The sequence below is a fragment of the Globicephala melas genome, chromosome 12 (genome assembly GCF_963455315.2).
Source record: "Globicephala melas chromosome 12, mGloMel1.2, whole genome shotgun sequence".
Classification (NCBI taxonomy): domain Eukaryota; kingdom Metazoa; phylum Chordata; class Mammalia; order Artiodactyla; family Delphinidae; genus Globicephala; species Globicephala melas.
The window spans coordinates 68,892,341-68,910,048 of record NC_083325.1 but is presented as its reverse complement, the minus strand read 5'-3'; the positions used below and the strand labels follow the sequence as shown (position 1 = coordinate 68,910,048).

Here is a 17,708-nt window from a genome sequence, read left to right as displayed (position 1 = left end):
CGTGAATGGATCCTTTGTTTTTGTATTTCATGACATTGACATTTTTGAAGTGTACAGATGTAGATATATACCTACGGACATACCTATATCTAACATCTGTGTTAACGAGGAATCCACTGTCTGTGTCTCTCATACCACATTTATCTTATCTGTGTTTATACTTTTATACATATGTATATGATGATTCTTTCTCTTCAGGTAGTTTTTGGTTTACTTTGGCAAGATACTTGATGTCTACTTTTTTTTTTAATTACTTTTTAATCCTCCCCCTCTTTTACTGTTTATTTTGGCCTAATTTTAGATTTACAGAAGAGTTTCATGAATTGCAAAGAATTGCCATATACCCTTCAGCTAGATTCACCAAATGTTAACATCTACCACATTTACTTTATTCTTTCTGTTATATATGTTTGGCTTTACATTTTATATAAATATATAAGTATACGTATAAAATATTTGTATATTACATATAACTTTTTTCTGAATCGTTTAAGAGTAAGTTGCAGACATGATGCACCTTTACCCTTGAGTTTTTCTTAAAAATAAGGGCATTATTTTATATACCCTCATTGTAGTTATCAAAAACTAGGAAATTAACATTGACACGTTCCTATTATCTAATGTATAGACCTTATTTAGACGTAGCCATTTGCCCTCTATAGCAGGAGAAGGTTCTGGATCTGTGTTGCATTTAGTTGTCACGTCTCTTATTTTCCTTTAATCTGGAATGGCTCCTTAGTCTTTCTTTGCATTTCATGACATTGATATTTTTGAAGTGTATGGTACTTACATTTTTGTAGAATTTTCTTCAATTTGGGTTTGTCTGATGTTTCCTCATGGTTCAATTCAGGTGGCTCCTTTTTAGCAGAAGTTAACAGATGTGAAGTGTTTTTTCCATGTATCATATCACAAGGTACATGATGATGAGCTGTCTTTGATCACTTACTTAAAGTGGTGTCTGCCAGGTTTTTTCATCATAAAGTTATTTTTCCCTTCATAATAAGTATTTTGTGGGGTGATGCTTTGATTAGATAAATGTACTTTTAATTTTCAAATGTTTACCCGTTAGTTTTAATATGCATTAATCTAGGTAGGGATAGTCTTCATTTTCCTGATACATGTTGCAGATATTTTCTCCCTGTTTGTCAGTTGCCCTTTGACTTCGTTCATGGTGTTATTTTGCCATGCAAAAGTTTGTTTCGTTTTGTATAAATTTGATGTAGTCAAATTTATTTATCTTTTATTGCACCTGGTTTTGAGTCATAGTTGGGAATCCTTTATCCACACCTGTGTTAAAGAGGCATTCACTCATGTTTTACTGTAGTACTTGTATGGTTTTATTTTCTACATTTGGAACCCTGATCCATTTAGGGTTTATTCCTGGGTATGGTGTGAGGTATAGGTCTGTGTTACCTTTTTCATAAATAGTTGTACCCACATGATTTATTAAAAAGTCTACCTTTGTCCCAGTGATGAGATGCTACCTGTATCATATACTAAAGTTTCATATGTACTTGGATGTATTTCTGGATTACCTATTTTATTCCTCTAGACTGTGTGCCTTTACTGTGTGGCTTTAATTACATATAGAGGCTTTATAGTATGTTTTAATATCTGCTAGCGCTAGTCCTCCTCAACGTTTTCTTTTTTAGTGTTTCCCTGACTATTCTTGCTTGTTTGTTTTCCCAAATGACCTTTAGTATCAACTTAATGTAGCTCGCTAAAAAACCTCTTTGATATTTTTATTGGGATTGTGTTATATTAATTAATTAATTAATTGACATCTCTTTGATGTTGCTCTTCCTGTCTAAGAACAAGGAATGTGTTTATATTTGTCCAGTCTACTTTTATGTCTTCCAGGAATGTTTTCCTCATGTAGGTTTTGTTAAATTCGTTAAATTTTTCCCAAGGATTGTATCTTCGTTAGTGTTGAAAATGGGATTTTTCTTCTAACTGGTTATGTTTGTGTTTATGAAGGCTTTTCATTTCTGTATTTTAGTCTTTTTATTCTGCTACTTTACTGACATTTTTTATTGTTTGAGTTAGTTTTGTCATTAATTCTCTAGGGGTTCCTAGGTTGGTGCTCAAATTTAAATATATACACACTCACCCTCCCACACTCATTGGTGGACTGGCCTTTAAAGGAGTAAAGTTCTGTTAATGATAGCTATTGCTATAGGTCTAGTAGAGAACAGCAAAGCCACTTGGTGGATTAGGTGCTGGAACCTGGCTGGGTTTACCAGTTAAGTGAGTTCCACGCTCCACACTTTTACTCTTGACTTATCAGCACACTGGATCTGCTCAAATGTCTTTAGCCTTCATAGGAAAAACCATAGCCTCTTCTAAGCTGAGAGCTAGTACAAATAAATGACATTACTATGACTATGAAGACAAGCTACTTGAGAGTTATTTTCCTCAACTTAAAAATGAGACCTCTGGGGGCTTCCCTGGTGGCGCAGTGGTTGAGGGTCTGCCTGCCGATGCAGGGGACGTGGGTTCGTGCCCCGATCCGGGAAGATCCCACATGCCGCGGAGCGGCTGGGCCCGTGAGCCATGGCCGCTGAGCCTGCGCGTCCGGAGCCTGTGCTCCGCAACGGGAGAGGCCACAACAGTGAGAGGCCCGAGTACCGCAAAAAAAAAAAAAAAAAAGAAAATGAGACCTCTTGGGTTACTGGCCTCATGAAAGCACTTTGTGAAATACACTAGTGTAGAAATGTTAAGTGGTATTAACTGTACATTTAGAAGAGATAAGATCGTGCATTTTTTCATGATCACTTTCATCCTGCCAGTTTTTAATCATACTTGCTTATCAATTCAAAATCACTTTTTTGAGGAGGCCTATGTTCATGACATGCTAGTGATAGATGTTTTCTATGTAGGCAGCTTACCTCCTGTGATGGACCCTTCTGACTTGATCCTGACTCGGGGAACCTTGGATGAAGAGGATGAGGAAGCAGACAGTGATACTGAAGATATTGACCACAGAGGTGAGAGGTGGCTGAGGTGGCTCATGAGAACAGAACAGCTGCTTATTCTTTCATTGTTTGCCCGGGAGCTTCCTGCTACTGAGGGAAGACCTTGAGCATGAAGCCAGTTACAGGGGAGAGAGGACATGCTAAAGGATGCAGCACCAGGAAGGAGTTCCATATATTCAAAGTTCCTGGCCTTCCTACTGAATGGTTAATATTGAGCTTGACTACGGCCTTTTATTAGTCTTGTGTCTTCTCATCTTTAGGTCCTAACTCAATTTTGAGGAATCCAGGATTGTTTATTGTAATCATTGTTTTAAGAATACAAAAGGAGGCCTCAGCAGACCTAAACCAGTCAGAAGGGACTGTAGCATTGAAGATAGAATGGCTCTGGAAACCCAAAAGTGTTCCACTTTGCATAGTTTTATGGACTGTGGACAGAATCTGTTTCTTGAAACAACGCTTTTAGGTCCTAGCTGTGCCCAAGAGCAAACCTCTCTTTATTCCAGTGTGCTGGATACTAACATGTAAATTGCATCATTTAATAAGATTTATTGAGGTATAAGTTACAAACAATAAATCCCACCCTTTTATTAAAGTGTATAGCTTGATGAATTTTAATACATATATATAGTTTTGTAATTACCATTATAATCAAGAAACAGAACACTTCCATCACCCTAAAAGTTCGCTCAGGCTCGCTTTTATTCAGTCCCTTCCCCCACACCAGTTCCTGGCAACCGCTTACCTGATTTTTATTCCTATAATTTTGCCTTTTCCAGAATGTTGTGTAAGTGGAATCACAGTATTTAACTTGCATTTGACTTTTTTCATTCAGTGTAATGCTTTTGTGATCCATCCATGTTACTGCATGTGTCAGTAATATGTTCTTTTTTATTCCTGAGTAATAGTTCTATTATGTGGATGTACCTTTGTTTATCCATTCACCAGCTGATTGACACTGGGGTTGTTGCCAGGTTTTAGCTGTCATGAATAAAGCTGCTCTAAACATTCATTAACAGGTATTTGTGGACAGAGGTTTTCATTTCTCTCAGTTAAAAATATGTAGGAGTGGGACCTCATTTTAATTACTTTATGAAGGAGGTATTCTCCCCACTTACAGGTCAAAGAAATTGTACATTTTGGGCAACATGATAAATACAGCCTGCTTCTAGGAGATATTTCCTTATTGGGAGAAGTGGACATACAGTGTCTTAGAAATATAGTTGACTCTTCAACAACTTGGAGACTAGGGGTACCCACCCTCCTCACAGTTTAAAATCCCTGTATAATTAACTTATAGTTGGCCCTCTGTATCTGTGGTTCCACATTCGTGGATTTCACCACCTGTGGATCGTGTGGTACTGTAGTATTTACGATTGAAAAAAATTCGTGTATACATGGACCTATGCAGTTCAAACCCGTGTTGTTCAAGGGTCAAAGGTACTATTTCTGATGGATGGGTGACAGCAGCTCTAATCCACCTGTCTAATGGGAGAGTTTAAAAAGAATTAACCTTCTTTTTTCCTTGCAGTTACAGAGGAAAGCCGTGAAGAGCCAGCATTCCAGAATTTTATGCAAGAATCAATGGCACAGTACTGGAAGAGAAACAACAAATAGTTTCTAAAGTCCAAAATTTTGGAACTCTGTGTGAAGGGACTATCCTTATCTCTGATTGGGGGCTACTATAAAGGACAATTTTGTTCAGGATAGCAGTTTCTCTTACTAGTGAAATCTCCTGACTCAGATGAAGCCAGGGATAGAATACATCTGGACCTGGCAGGTAGATGCTGATTCCCCTTGGCATTTTCCTTGGATTTATGCAAGGAAGGATATTCTGGTTTTGGATGCTCATATCCCTTCAAGCCTAAAACTGCAAGTTTTATCATTTGAACGCACATACTTTTGCTGCTGATGGACAGAACAGAGAGAGAACTTAGTGGGCTGGATCTGTAGCCTCTACTTCTCCAGCATCTTGCCTTTGAACCTGCACCACGAGTTCCCCTCCTTTTAGCAGAAAGAGAGGGGGAAACAGGAGCTTGTCCAGAGCTTGGCACTGGAGTCTCCTTGGCAATCAATCAATCTTGGTATGAAATGTGCCTCAGACTGGGTAGCTTATTGTAGAACACCAGGTTCATTGAAGAAAGTGGGCAAAACATTGTTAACGAATAAGAATTCTACTTTAGATGGTGACTTGGATAAAGAGTTTTTAATTTTAACTTTGTTGTAAGCCTGCCTGTCATAATTTCAAATAAGAAAATTATCACAAATAGTCACTGCAGTTCAGAAGAGAGGTTTAAAGCCACATGTTGTTTACTAAAGTTCCATGTACGTACCACACCTAGTAACCAGGTACAAAGCCAGGCCCTGTTTGTACTGTACTTTAACTTAATGCAGTGTATCCTTAGTGATTTACTCAAAGTCCACAGATTTGGGTCAGTTGCACATTCCATATATAACAGCCCTGGTAAGGGTTTGCTTTGCCTCCACATTCTTCACAGTATCTTATAACATTATACATTTCTCTTAAGGAATTTTATCCCTGCCTAACCTGTATTCCAGATCAGTGGTTCTCAAAGTGTGGTCTCTGGACCAGAAGCAGCAGCATCATCTGGGAAGTTACTAAAAATGGGACATTCAAGCCCTATATCAGAAACTGGGGGGGTGTGGGGCCTAGCAGTCCGTTTTACTAAGGCCTCCAGGGGATTCTGATGCATGCTAAGTTCAGAACAATATTCTAACTCAAACAGCCTATGACGTAATTCTAGGCCAGGTGAATCTCAGATATCAATGTGCTTATCACCTGCTTTATCAGAGTACCCCAACCTTGACCATCTGGTGCCTATTCTCCAATCTAACATTCTAAAAATAAATAAAAGTGTTTCGCTTTACATGAAGTATTAATTTCAGTATTCTGTAACTAATGGAAACCACTGGTCTAAAAACTTGAACCTGTTCTTTGAGAGGAAACCATTTGCACGGCAAAACTCTGAACATACCTGATTTTTTCCCTTAGTGCCTTTGTATACTTTTTACTTAAAGAGGAACTTGTCTGGCCTATGCTATAAGCTCCATAAGGGCAGAGACAGTCTTACTCATCTGTGTATCCCTTGCAGAGGACCCAGTACATAATAGGTACTCAACAAATGTTTGCTAAGTGAATGAATTAAATACTAGGTGGCTAATTTATGGAAACTGACCACCTGATGTGTACTTTCATCAATAAATAAGCAAAAATAAAGCTAAGCCTGGAACAGGAAGGGTTTAGATAAATGTGCCAAGGATGTGCAATTAGCAAACTTATAAATGATCTGGTAACAGTTTAAATTATAACCTCATTTTGTTGCTATTGCATTCATATTTATTCTCAGTGCTGGATATTTAAGGCACTCAATGATGTGGGCCTTGATTTCTGGTCTCCACTAAAGGAGTGCTCTAACTTTCACAAGACTTGTATTCTGCACCCCCAAACCAAACTTCAGCAGTATTTAACATGCACACATTTGCTAATTACTCCTGATTATTCCAGTGCTACATCATTTACTTAATAAATACTGGTTGAGACTATCAGATGCCAAGCAGGGCAGGTACTGCTATGGATGAGTAACAGCAGTAAAGTTGTTCAAGACACGATGTAAAGCAGAAAGGTGCATACTGTTATCCTTTTGGCGGCTGCCCATCCAGTAGAAACACAATGTGCAGACGGAATTCTGGCAAAGGAATGGACTGTTCTCTGATGGCCAAGCAGATGCAACAAATGAAATAGGCACAAGCCTGTCCTTGGACAGGTCCTGTTTGCTTCATTCACAAAGGAGAAAAATGAAAGGAGCAACCAAAAAGTGTACATGGTGAAAATATAAAAAAAATCTGAATGGAAATAAAAAAATAAAGATGGTGGAAATACATGGAAAAAGTCTAGAGCAGAAGAAAATATGTGGCTGAGATAGTAGAGGGCTGTATGAAAAAGCAAAAAGCCTGTTTACCACAGACCACTCTGACTTCATAGGCGACCTCATGGGCAGCAAAAACAGTTTGAAAACAAGACTACTGATAGATAAGCTATGCAATGTTTAGCTATTTCCTATTAGGTATTAGCACTGGATTCCCAAGGACTTCGACCAAAAATGAAGCAAGTTAAAAAAAAATTGACATCTGATACCAGCATATATTTACTTGTGAGTCTATTCAAGCACAGCTTTGAGGCTTAACAACATCTCCATCTTCATAATATCTCTGCAAGGTAGGTAAAAGCAGTATGATTCTTCTCAGTTGTGCAAGAGAAACAGCTCTAGAGAAGCTAAGTCACTTGTCTAGTCACACAGTAGATGTCAGGGACAGTGCTTTGGTCTCTGGATTACCATCCCAGTGTCATGATGTCTGTGAAAGGTAGCTTGGTTGTTGTGGAAAACTACAAAAACTGGATGCAAAAGGAAAAAGCAGACTTATTTGGTTAAATCCAGTTCCACTGATATCAGGAAAATCCACTGTGTTTAAGAATAAAAGTCAAATCACTGTTTATGGAAACGAATTAGAATACATCAAGGTTTTCTGTTGGGTCTTGTAGGTCTGGAGAGAAACTCTCCCTCTTTGCCTTATATTTTCCTCATCCTCTTTTTACAGCGCTGGTTGAAAACAGGGGAGGACCCCATGAGGCTGTCAGTGGAGTGGGAGCCGTAGCTGCTGTCTGAGTCATCAGGGCTCTGGGGGATACCAGCTTCACTCATGCCTGACATGGGCTCCTCGAACACATCGCTGCCCAGCACGCCATGCCCAGAGACGTTGCCTTCTTCACTCTCTTGCGGCTCCATTTTCACGTGGGCCAAGTTCCAAAGAAGTGAAGCATTTACTTCTGTACCTGGGAATGGAAGAAGAATGTAGAACTAACTAGCAGTAAGAAAGGCTGGAACAGGGCTTCCCTGGTGGCACAGTGGTTAAGAATCCTCCTGCCAGGGCAGGGGACACGGGTTTGAGCCCTGGTCCGGGAAGATCCCACATGCCACGGAGCAACTGAGCCCGTGCGCCACAACTACTGAGCCTGTGCTCTAGAGCCCATGCTCTGCAACGAGAAGCCGCTGCAACGAGAAGCCCACACACCACAACAAAGAGTAGCCCCCTGCTCGCCGCAACTAGAGAAAGCCTGTGCACAGCAACGAAGACCCAACGCAGCCAAAAATAAATAAATAAAAAAAATAAATTTGTTTAAAAAAATCTATTAAAAAAAAAAAAAGGCTGAAACAAAGTAGGAGACATGCACCACCCAGGGCCAACTGATGACCTTTGAGGTCAGTTTTCACTCTGATTCTCTACTTGGCTGGAGAATATGGTGGTTATTCTCTGCTCAAACAGTTATCAACTCTAAATATCTTCTTTTCCACTTCCTCACCCTCCTTTACCCCAGCTCATCCACCTCCATTTTCCCTAAACCAGGGAAGTAAAACTATGCTCGTGGAAAGATTCATGGTTCAAAGGCAGGCACAACCATGGGCTCTTAGTCAGGTGTTACATTGGCCTGTCCTTTTATGGGGCTGTCTTGTTTTCCTGCCTTGTGTTTGGGTCCCTGGTCCTCTCTCACATTATGAAAAGTTAATGACCAGTACGAAATGCTGGCAGCTGTTCCCAGACTGCTGAAAAGAGACATGACCCCTACATCTGCAACAATTTCTTTTTGGCTCTCCTGCCTCTGTGTCTTCTAGCAACACTGTTCTGTGGTTATTACGTCTTCCATGGTGAAAGGCTCTCTGCCCAAAACTTTAAAAAATGTGGCCTAATTCTGTTTAGTCTACACTGAAGGACTGGCTATTTGCATCATTTGTGCATTGATGACATGACAATTTATATTTGTAAAGAACTGAGCGTCTAGACTAATTTGCAATCTAACTGACTTAGGGATCAAGTCATCTGGTTCTGAAGGTAATCACAGGGTCTATCTGGAAGAAGAGGCCAGCTGCCTGTAACTGGGTTGCCCTATTTCAATTCCTTTCAGTTCCAACTTGTTGGGGGGTACTTTAGCAAGGAACCCCAACTATTCAAACATCCCTGAGCAATTAACATTACTCCATCTATCTGGAAGTTGCCTTAATCAATTCAGTACAAGCAGCAGGAAAGACCAGAATACAGAGGACAGGAGGCCATCTGCCCACCCAGCTGGGTCAGCTGAATTAACTCTGGTAATCACTTATTGCATCTACATCCTAACTAGAAATAATTTTGAAGAATGTCTGTAAAGCTCTGCTAGTCCTTTCTTCCTTAATTACAAAGAGAATGTTGGTATCTGTAGATCAGTGAAGCTATATTCGTTTTCAGACTTTCCATTCTCCTGCCCATCCCCACTTTTGTTCTTCCATCTCCAGAGTTTGAATCCAAAACGCAAGAAGTACTGAGACTGGCAGATCTCCCAGAATCAAAATGGGTAAGTTGTTTTCTCTTACTTGAAGCCTGTGGTGAAGCCTCGACCTCCAGGTTAGATGGGAAGCGTTCACTCTGAGCCCCAAGGACTCCCATGGGCAGTGACTGGTCTCCAGAAGCAAGGTCAGCCTCCAGTTCCTCACTGACAGGGAAGGTGATGTCGCTCACAGGTTCCTCCTTGATCTTTACAGGTTTAGTGTCCTCTGTGGCCTTCTCAGGATTGACAATCCTTTCGTACTCTTCAGAGAGCTGCTTACTAATCTGTTGGCAAGCAAGAGTCAATTTTCCAAGTTAAAAGCAAGTTGGATAGTCAGCTTGTGGCATCCACGGAAAAGCCAACAGAATATGAATATGCATAAAACATCACTGCCAAAGGAAGGAATGTGAGTTTGAAATTCGTAAATGACAGAGACATGTAAAGAATATCTGTTTAGCAGAGAATGTGTATGTCATTAATTAAAAGGTACATAAAGGTGAAAAATATTTAGACTATTATATCAGAACTGGGACAAAAGATCACATTTTTAGCTATAAAAATTAAGATTTGACATAGGTACCACAGGTGGATGATGAACACTGTAGGAAATCTGGGTCGCTTAGCAAAGACAACTGGGTGTTAAGAATTCCTTACCATATTTTAGATTTGGGGAAACCGAAACAGTGAACAAAATGCCTCAGGCCACAAGGGTTGAAGAGCTCAGATATTTCTGTTTCTAACCAAAAATGGTGTCTCCCCCACCACACTCCACCCTTGGGCAGCATCACCTCACTCTGTTTTGTTTCTTTCTCATAGCACTTAACGCCATCTGAAATTATTTTGATTATTATTTGTTTACTTGTTTTTGTTTCCCTCTCAACAAGAGTGCAAGCTCAAGGAACTTGTTAACTGCTGAATCTCATAGTGCCTGACTCACAATAGGCACTCAATAAATATTCGTTGAATAAAAGCATGCTAACCACATGCTATAATTTCACTGACTAAAGGAGACCCCTGAGTCTGGCCACGTCAGTGATGAGGCCAGTGGAACACAGCCAGGGCCGAAGAGGAAAGCAGGGTAAGTCCACTCTGTTCCAAGACCCTGTACTCTGCACCCTAGAGCAAGTGTTAGGGATCCTGCTGGACACCCCTAGATTACACATCTTTACCCACTTCTCCTCAGGGTCCTCTCACCTGCAGCATGTAACTGTGATAGTCCTTGATGCGGTGCTGCCAGAACTTCTGGAGGGAGAGCACGCTGCCAATGCCCACTTCATGGAAAACCTGCTCCATCACGTCGGGGAAGGGAGTCTGCCCCAGCCGGGCCTCCTGATCCACAGCAAAGCGCAGCAACTTGGTGAACTTAAGACAATACTCGTGTGCCACATCAGTTAGGGTCTCCAGGACACTTTCGTTAGCACACTCAAAGCCTGCGTGGGCTAGGATTGTGGCCACTGCCTGGTAGAGGAGCTGCCGGCAGGAGTGCCAGCTGAGTTCAGTCACAGGTTCCCCTTTTCCACTGAAAGCGGAGACATGCTAGTGTTATTAGTGCTCTTGCAAAGGGGTGACCTGTCCTGTCTCCCTAGGAAATTTACAATCCCAATCAAACCACCGGCTCAGCTTTCCAGGGGAATTCTAGGCAGGTTACATAGCCCAGTGCCATCTTGTTGCTGTCAGGGCATGTCTCAACAACCCACAGTCATATCCCTGAGCTGCTCCAATTACATAAAGTCTGAACAGGCAATAGATGCCTGTAGTAAACAGTATAAAAGGGTATCTAGTGAAAAGGAAGTTTCCTTCTCCTTATAGCAACTGCTGGATTTTGATCACTTTTAGGATATGATTAATTTTAAGAGTATAGCTCAGATACTGCTCAGTGGTGCTCTATTTCACCAGAACATAGGTTCCTCACATGCTGGGCAATATATGGACTTCTAGAAATTCACAGTCCCAATTAGGAGATTCTTATTTAACTACAACAGACCATTTGTAAAGCTGGGAAAGGAACTCAATTTTATAAAAGCAATTTAAAACATATATAGCTTACAAAGCATTTTTATCCTGTTTTATGCTGTGAAGTGGGTAGGGGTCCATATTTCTTCATATTCCTATCCGGCAGGTGAAGAAAATGAAGTTCAGAGGGGCTGACTTGCCAAAAGATTTTGGGTATTATTAAGTGATAGAGCTTCTGCCTTTAGATCCCATGTTCTTAATAATACACTGTTTTGCGCCTAATCACTATGACAAAGATCCTAATCTTTCCCAAACAAAATAAAAAACCTCAAAAAACTGTCTGGTCTCCTAAAAATAACTTTTAACGAGCTCCTAACAATTTACCCACTCTCCCGAAATTTCCTATCTTCTGCCTCCCTCTGACAAAGTAAATAGATAAAAAAAAGATAGGGTACAGAAAATTACTTTTCCCTGGTCCATATTTGGCATGCGTCACCCTGTGCTTGCTGTACAGAGTGCCTGAGGAGCTGCACACCCATGCTGCTGTTATCTGCTCAGTAGCAACTACTGTAATTCACATAATAATTGGAACATAAGAAAACCAACTGCCTAATAACTTTTCATTCACTGTTTGCATCATCGTTTCCCATGGCCAGTCTCTCTGGACCAAAAGCTAAAGGCTTCAGAAGTGCCTAATAAACAGAGCTAAATCAGTATTGCTTTGCTTAATATGTGGACCCATTTCAAAGGAACATAATTCTTCCCGTACCCCCATAGCTGATGCAAATTATTTTTGTACGCCATTTCTTAAATATGTATAAAACAAACTACGTTTAAACTTCTGATGTTCACAGAATCTTCCTAACAATTAAAATTAGAAAATTGTCACAAAAGTACAAATTCTAAATAATAGCATCAATTTAATATGAAGGACAATATTATTTTGTTAAAGGTAAATTGCTCTCAAAATGTAAACTTGGTACTGATTCCCACAGAGTAAGTGTGTTGAAGTTAGGCACATCTATACTAACACGGGGCAAGCATGTAACGACACAGTTCTCCCTCCCTTTTTCACTATTCCAATGTCTTCAGAGCCTTTGATTAGACAATACACCATGACATTTTCTGGCCTTCATCTGGCCCAACTGCAAGCCTTACTTAACAAGTCTATTTCTGTTCTTTTCTCATTAGTTTGGGACAATTAAAATAGTAGCAACTATTATCATCAATAGGCAGATGCACTAAGTGATATACAATATTACTTATGTAGTATTTTTGCCAACATTTCATTTGAATCTAATCTTGAGGAAATAATCAGCAAATCCAGTCTGATTTGGGAGAGCCTACAAGTGACCTAAACTCTTAAAAAAGATTAATATCATGTATTATAAAAGGGGGAAGCTATTCTGGCTTAAAAGACACTAAAGAGGCAGAGAAAGACAAATACTGTATGATATCATTTTTATGTGGAATCTAAAACAAACTAGTGAATATAACAGAAAAGAAATAGACTCACAGATATAGAGAACAAACTAGTGGTTACCGGGGGGGAGAGCGAAGAGGGGCGGGGCAAGATAGGAGAAGGGGATGAAGAGGTATAAACTACTATGTATCAAATAAATAAGCTACAAGGATATCTTGTACAGCAAAGAGAATATAGCCAATATTTTATAATAACTTTAAAAGGAGTATAATCTATAAAAATATTGAATCATGATGTTGTACACCTAAAACTAATATAGTATTGTATATCAACTATACCTCAAAAAAAAAAAAAGACACTGAAGAGGTATAACAACCAAATGCAATGTGTGAATCTTTGTTAGGTCCAGGACTGGGAACAAACATACCTACAAAAGATATTTTGGAGACAACTGGAGAAATCTGAATACAGACATATTAAATGATAGTATTTAATTAGTGTTCATTTACTTTGACGTGATAATGGTTATTGGGATTGTGTAGGAAATTTCCTTATTCTTAGGATAAGTTGAAGAATTTAGGGGTGAAAGGATGCTGAAGAATTTAGGGGTGATATATTGCAATGTCTGCAACTTTAAAATATTTGGCAAAAAAGGTCTTATGTGTATATGTATGTATATATGTTTGTATATTTGTGTGTAAATGTGTGTATATACACTTACACATACGTGAGAGAGAGAAAGTAAATGTGGCAAAATGTTAACAATTGGTGAATCCAGGTGAAGGGTATTTGGGTGTGTGTCATACTATTATTTAAACTTTTCTATAGGTCTGACAAAGTTCAAAATGAAAAGGAAAAAGTAATTATTTGGCACCAAATGCAAACTTTCACACTGAAACCTAGTAGTAGCCCTAGGTTATAAGGCAGTCATTCAGAGGACCTGGAGCAGGGCTTCTCAAATTGAAATATACTTATGAACATTCTGGAGGTCTTGTTAAAATGAAAATTCTGATTCAGCAGGTCTGCATTTCTAACAAGCTCCCAGGTGATGTTGATGTTGCTGATCTTGGACCGGATTTTGAGTAGCAAGGATCAAGAACATTTTTCTATTATTATTTCTTAAAGTATGTTATCAAAATGAAAATACACAATTAAAAATTCTTGTATAGAACTTGGAGATTCCTAATAGTATGAGAATAAGTCCATGAATCTCATTTTAAGGGCACTGAGCTAAACCCATATTATACCTTTTAATGAAACAGAAGGACTAGACTCTGAGGACTATGTGACCATGGCCTATTTTACAAACTAGTGTAGTACTTACTCCTAGTAAAGTGCTTGGCACATATTAGGCACTCCATAAATATTTGCTGCATCAGAAAATAAAAAAATAACAGACTCTGGATTCGGAAGATCAGGGTTCAAGTCCTAGACTTCCCACTAATTACCTGAGCAACTTTGGCCAAGGCAATTACTCTCATCCTCAGTTTCCTCCTGGAAATGTGATTACCTGCTTAACACAGTTGTTGGGAAGATTTTCTGAGAAAAGTAAGATATAGCAAAGCCTTGCCTTACCGATAAAAGTCACTCTCTGGGTCACTGTGCCGGATGTGGAATGGGGCGCTGGGATTCTTACAATCTAAAGGAAGGAGGTCATCAGGAAGAGGAGGTGACCCAGGGCAGGACGGAAGAGGCTCACTCTCTTCGGTCTTTACACCTTCTGTCTGTTGCTGGTTCTGGGCCTGAGCTGTGGCAATGAGGTTACGCAGACGTCGGTTGTGCTGGATCAGCTGAATGGTGTGGATGGTGAGGCTGCATGGCTCTGAGGGGATATCCAACATAGTGGGGGGCTTGGGCTTGTTGGCTGAGGGTTGGTGCAGGGGTGGGTCATGGACTTCTACCAGTCGGAACTCCCGAGGGAGCAAGTCAAAGGAACTTCTGTTGGTCTGGCTTGATGAGATTGGTATCTCTCCCCAGTATCTCAACATTTTGGAATAAGAAAGGAAGAGCTTTCAAGTTAAATATAGATGATATCCGAAAAGCAGTGTTTTAAAATCTCTAGCAACTGCAGGTTATGGGCTTCTGTAGTGAAAAATATGAAGTCTAGCCAGTTATTTACATAAAAAGTAGGCAGTTCAAGACCACTTAGAAAAATGTCAGTGTCAGCAACACTGTAGGACCAAGGATGTTCTCCCTGAAGAAATTAAGAGAAATATAACTGTTAGATGCCAGTCATCACAATCACACACTAGGACAATTCTTACTGGACTGAACCACAAGGTAGAGTTTGGGTCATCAGTAGATTAATAGCTGCAAGAGTATCGCGGGCTATAGTGTCCATATTTTCCATCTCACCCTACTAACTCATCACGAGAACTGCCATCATACCCAGTCCTGAACGATTTGCAAGGCAAATACTTCTCAGAGTATCTTGACACATCTGTCCTGGATTAGTAGGAGAAAAGGGAATAGAGTTAAAGATAGGAAAAGGTGGTTCTTTTTTTTTTTTTTGATGCAGCTTGTAGGATCTTAGTTCCCTCGACCAGGGATAGAACCCAGGCCTGGGCAGTGAAAGTGCCGAGTCCTAACCATTGGACCACCAGGGAATTCCTGAGGTGGTTCTTAATTTGTGAATGCCAGGCATGGGAACCTTTAACTGGTCCTGGTGGAAAAATTTATGAACCACTAACCTAAACGGTCTTATGCATTCAACTTGACGTATACAGGGAAGAATCTGAGATATCTGCTGTCTCCTAACAAATATCCCTTCCTTCAGTCTCTCCTTATATCTAATCTACTCTCTACAGTAATGCTAGAATTAATATTTTAAACTCATTGCCTATTGGAAAAAAGTCAGTCAAAATTTTTTTGGTTTACCATTCAACAACGTTTACAGTCTGGCTTCAACTCACCCTTCCAGATTCATTGCCCATATGTCTCTTCAAATTCAACAAACATTTACCGAATGCCAGGTATCATGTGAAGAGATAAAGACTAATGCAAGATCCTTACCCTGAAGTGAGGGAGAAAAACATAAAAAGGACATTTCAATATTAAAATGTGTGGTAAGAGCTGTTCTAGAGACACAGACCTGGTGCAGTGAGAAAACACAAAGGAGGAACTTCCTGGAGAAAATGATCACTTTAGATCTACCAGTATCAGACTACTCAGGCTGAGAATGCCATGCATTTTCACAGCTTAAAGATGTGATCTCTGCCAGAAATGCCCTGACACCCACCACATCCCTGGCAGACTTGTATTCATTCTTAAGTATGGCTTAAGTCACCACCCTCTATCACCTCCCCAGTACAACTCCCTTCATCATATTCTCACAGCACTTTGCATGTCTCCATCACAGCATTTATCCCGATATTTAAACTAGTACTTATCTCAATTTTATTCTTCCATCTAGCTCTCACAACTGTGATCTTAGTACAGTGAGTGCCTACTACATGCCGGGCTTTGCCTTTACTGTTAATTCCAATCTCCCAACTTCTCTATGAAGTAGATACTATTATTACCCCACTTTGCAGATGTGGAAGCTGAGGCCTACTGTCTTGCCTAATGTCAGAAATGGCTGAGAGGGAAAATCAACACGGCCAGGCTCCAGGGCCTGCACTCTTAACAACTACACTATGCTGCCTCATTAATTGGTTTCGGAAAGAATAAAAGAACAAACGAATAAATGAATGAACCAAGTGACAACAAAAATCGCCCTCTCCCCTAGCTTCACCGAAAGGAGCACGAAGGACAGACACCAAGCACAAGCAATGCCCAAGTCCCTAGGGGGGGCTCCTCCGTCACCGTCAGCAGGCGCAGGCGCCAATCACAGGGTCCTGGGGTCCCCTAATGCTGGGGCAGCCATGACACAGGGACATCTGGACCTGGACCGAGGCAAGGAGGCTCCACTATGGACTGCCACGTCGCAGGTGCGGGGCTGGGCGGCTGTACGATTCCGAGAGGCCCGAGACAAGGGTCGCGTCAGGCCCGGAAAGCTGGTGTGTTGATTAGTGATTCAAGACTGCCGGAAGCGCTTCTTCTCAATCAGGCGCTGCCACAGGAAGTCGTTATAACCCAGTTGCAACCTCTAAAGATGTCCCCATTGCGACAGTACCTCGACGGCCTTTTTGCTTTCCTCTTCTTATAACTTCCCAGGATACTCATTTCTTCACAACGCTGTAGGTCGTGAAGGAGCAACTTTACCGTCGCTGCCAGAGAAGCCGCTGGGGGCTGGGGAGAGGGAGGCGTGGAGAGGAATGTAGAGACCGAGGGGGTGAGGTTTCCCTGGAACAGATTTCGACGCTGCACGCGCTTGATGATGGCTGCTGGTCCCTCTCAGTCCGAGCCGCTGGCTTCGCAGGAACTCGATGGCGACTTCAAGAAGCCAGGCTTGCCCTTGCTCCCGGCGGTGCGGGGCAAAGCCCCGGCCACCAATCCTTCAAACCCTGAGGAGGTAAAGAAGGAAGGGCCCACGGCGCTGCCGGACTCCGATTCCGCGGAGCCTGAAGACCCGCCAGCCCCGCTGGACAGCGGAGAGACTAGGGGTCCAGCGGAGGAGCAGCCACGGCCCTCCACAGCGGCTCCTTCCCCTGGCGGCCCGGCCCGGGCTCCTCCTTACCGAGAGCCTCCGTGGGGCGGCCCCGCCACGGCCCCCTACAGCCTAGAAACACTGAAGGGCGGCACCATCCTTGGCACTCGGAGTTTGAAAGGGATGAGTTGCTGTCTTTTCGGGAGGCTCGCTAGCTGCGACGTGTGCCTGGAGCATCCTTCGGTGTCTCGCTACCACGCTGTGCTGCAGCACAGGGTGTCCGGTCCCGAGGCAGAATGCGACGGCCACGGGCCTGGCTTCTACCTCTACGATTTGGGAAGCACCCATGGCACTTTTCTTAACAAAACCCGCATCCCCCCCCGCACCTATTGTCGGGTCCACGTCGGGCATGTTCTTCGCTTTGGAGGCAGCACCCGGCTCTTTGTTTTTCAG

The 17,708-nt window shown here is 41.5% G+C and overlaps 3 protein-coding genes across 5 annotated transcripts in view; 2 read left to right on the top strand and 1 right to left on the bottom strand.

The window, feature by feature from the left end:
• Nucleotides 1-5,188, top strand: part of GPN1 (GPN-loop GTPase 1) — a 19,521-nt gene extending 14,333 nt beyond the window's left edge. Inside the window, exons 13-14 of the mRNA XM_030858089.2 lie at nt 2,880-2,987; nt 4,504-5,188. Coding sequence (XP_030713949.2) covers nt 2,880-2,987; nt 4,504-4,589 — 194 coding nt within the window. The 3' untranslated portion in view covers nt 4,590-5,188. The remainder of the gene's footprint in view (nt 1-2,879; nt 2,988-4,503) is intronic.
• Nucleotides 3,506-16,773, bottom strand: SUPT7L (SPT7 like, STAGA complex subunit gamma). 3 transcript variants are annotated; one of them, XM_060309260.1, is made up of 6 exons: nt 16,532-16,773; nt 15,640-15,740; nt 14,303-14,921; nt 10,546-10,870; nt 9,398-9,635; nt 3,506-7,824 (listed from the first exon to the last, which is right to left on the bottom strand). In XM_060309260.1, exons 3-6 carry the CDS (start codon nt 14,713-14,715, stop codon nt 7,562-7,564), a joined length of 1,239 nt encoding a protein of 412 aa, XP_060165243.1. In that variant the 5' UTR covers nt 14,716-14,921; nt 15,640-15,740; nt 16,532-16,773; the 3' UTR covers nt 3,506-7,561. The 3 variants fall into 3 exon arrangements, with proteins under 3 accessions (XP_060165243.1, XP_060165244.1, XP_030713965.1); XM_060309261.2 differs by having other exon boundaries at nt 16,612-16,770; XM_030858105.2 differs by having other exon boundaries at nt 15,640-16,773.
• The window catches only part of SLC4A1AP (solute carrier family 4 member 1 adaptor protein), a 30,324-nt gene continuing 29,264 nt past the window's right edge, over nt 16,649-17,708 (top strand). The window contains exon 1 of the mRNA XM_030858088.3: nt 16,649-17,708. Coding sequence (XP_030713948.1) covers nt 17,043-17,708 — 666 coding nt within the window. The 5' untranslated portion in view covers nt 16,649-17,042.

What these genes read in the sequence shown, in the direction of transcription:
- SUPT7L (XM_030858105.2), bottom strand. Translation starts at nt 14,715, where the DNA reads ATGTTGAGATACTGGGGAGAGATACCAATCTCATCAAGCCAGACCAAC. An exon ending in CCAGAGAGTGACTTTTATCG is followed by an intron (nt 10,871 to 14,302) that starts GTAAGGCAAGGC and finishes CTCCGCTTTCAG; the next exon opens with TGGAAAAGGGGAACCTGTGA. An exon ending in ATCACAGTTACATGCTGCAG is followed by an intron (nt 9,636 to 10,545) that starts GTGAGAGGACCC and finishes GCTTGCCAACAG; the next exon opens with ATTAGTAAGCAGCTCTCTGA.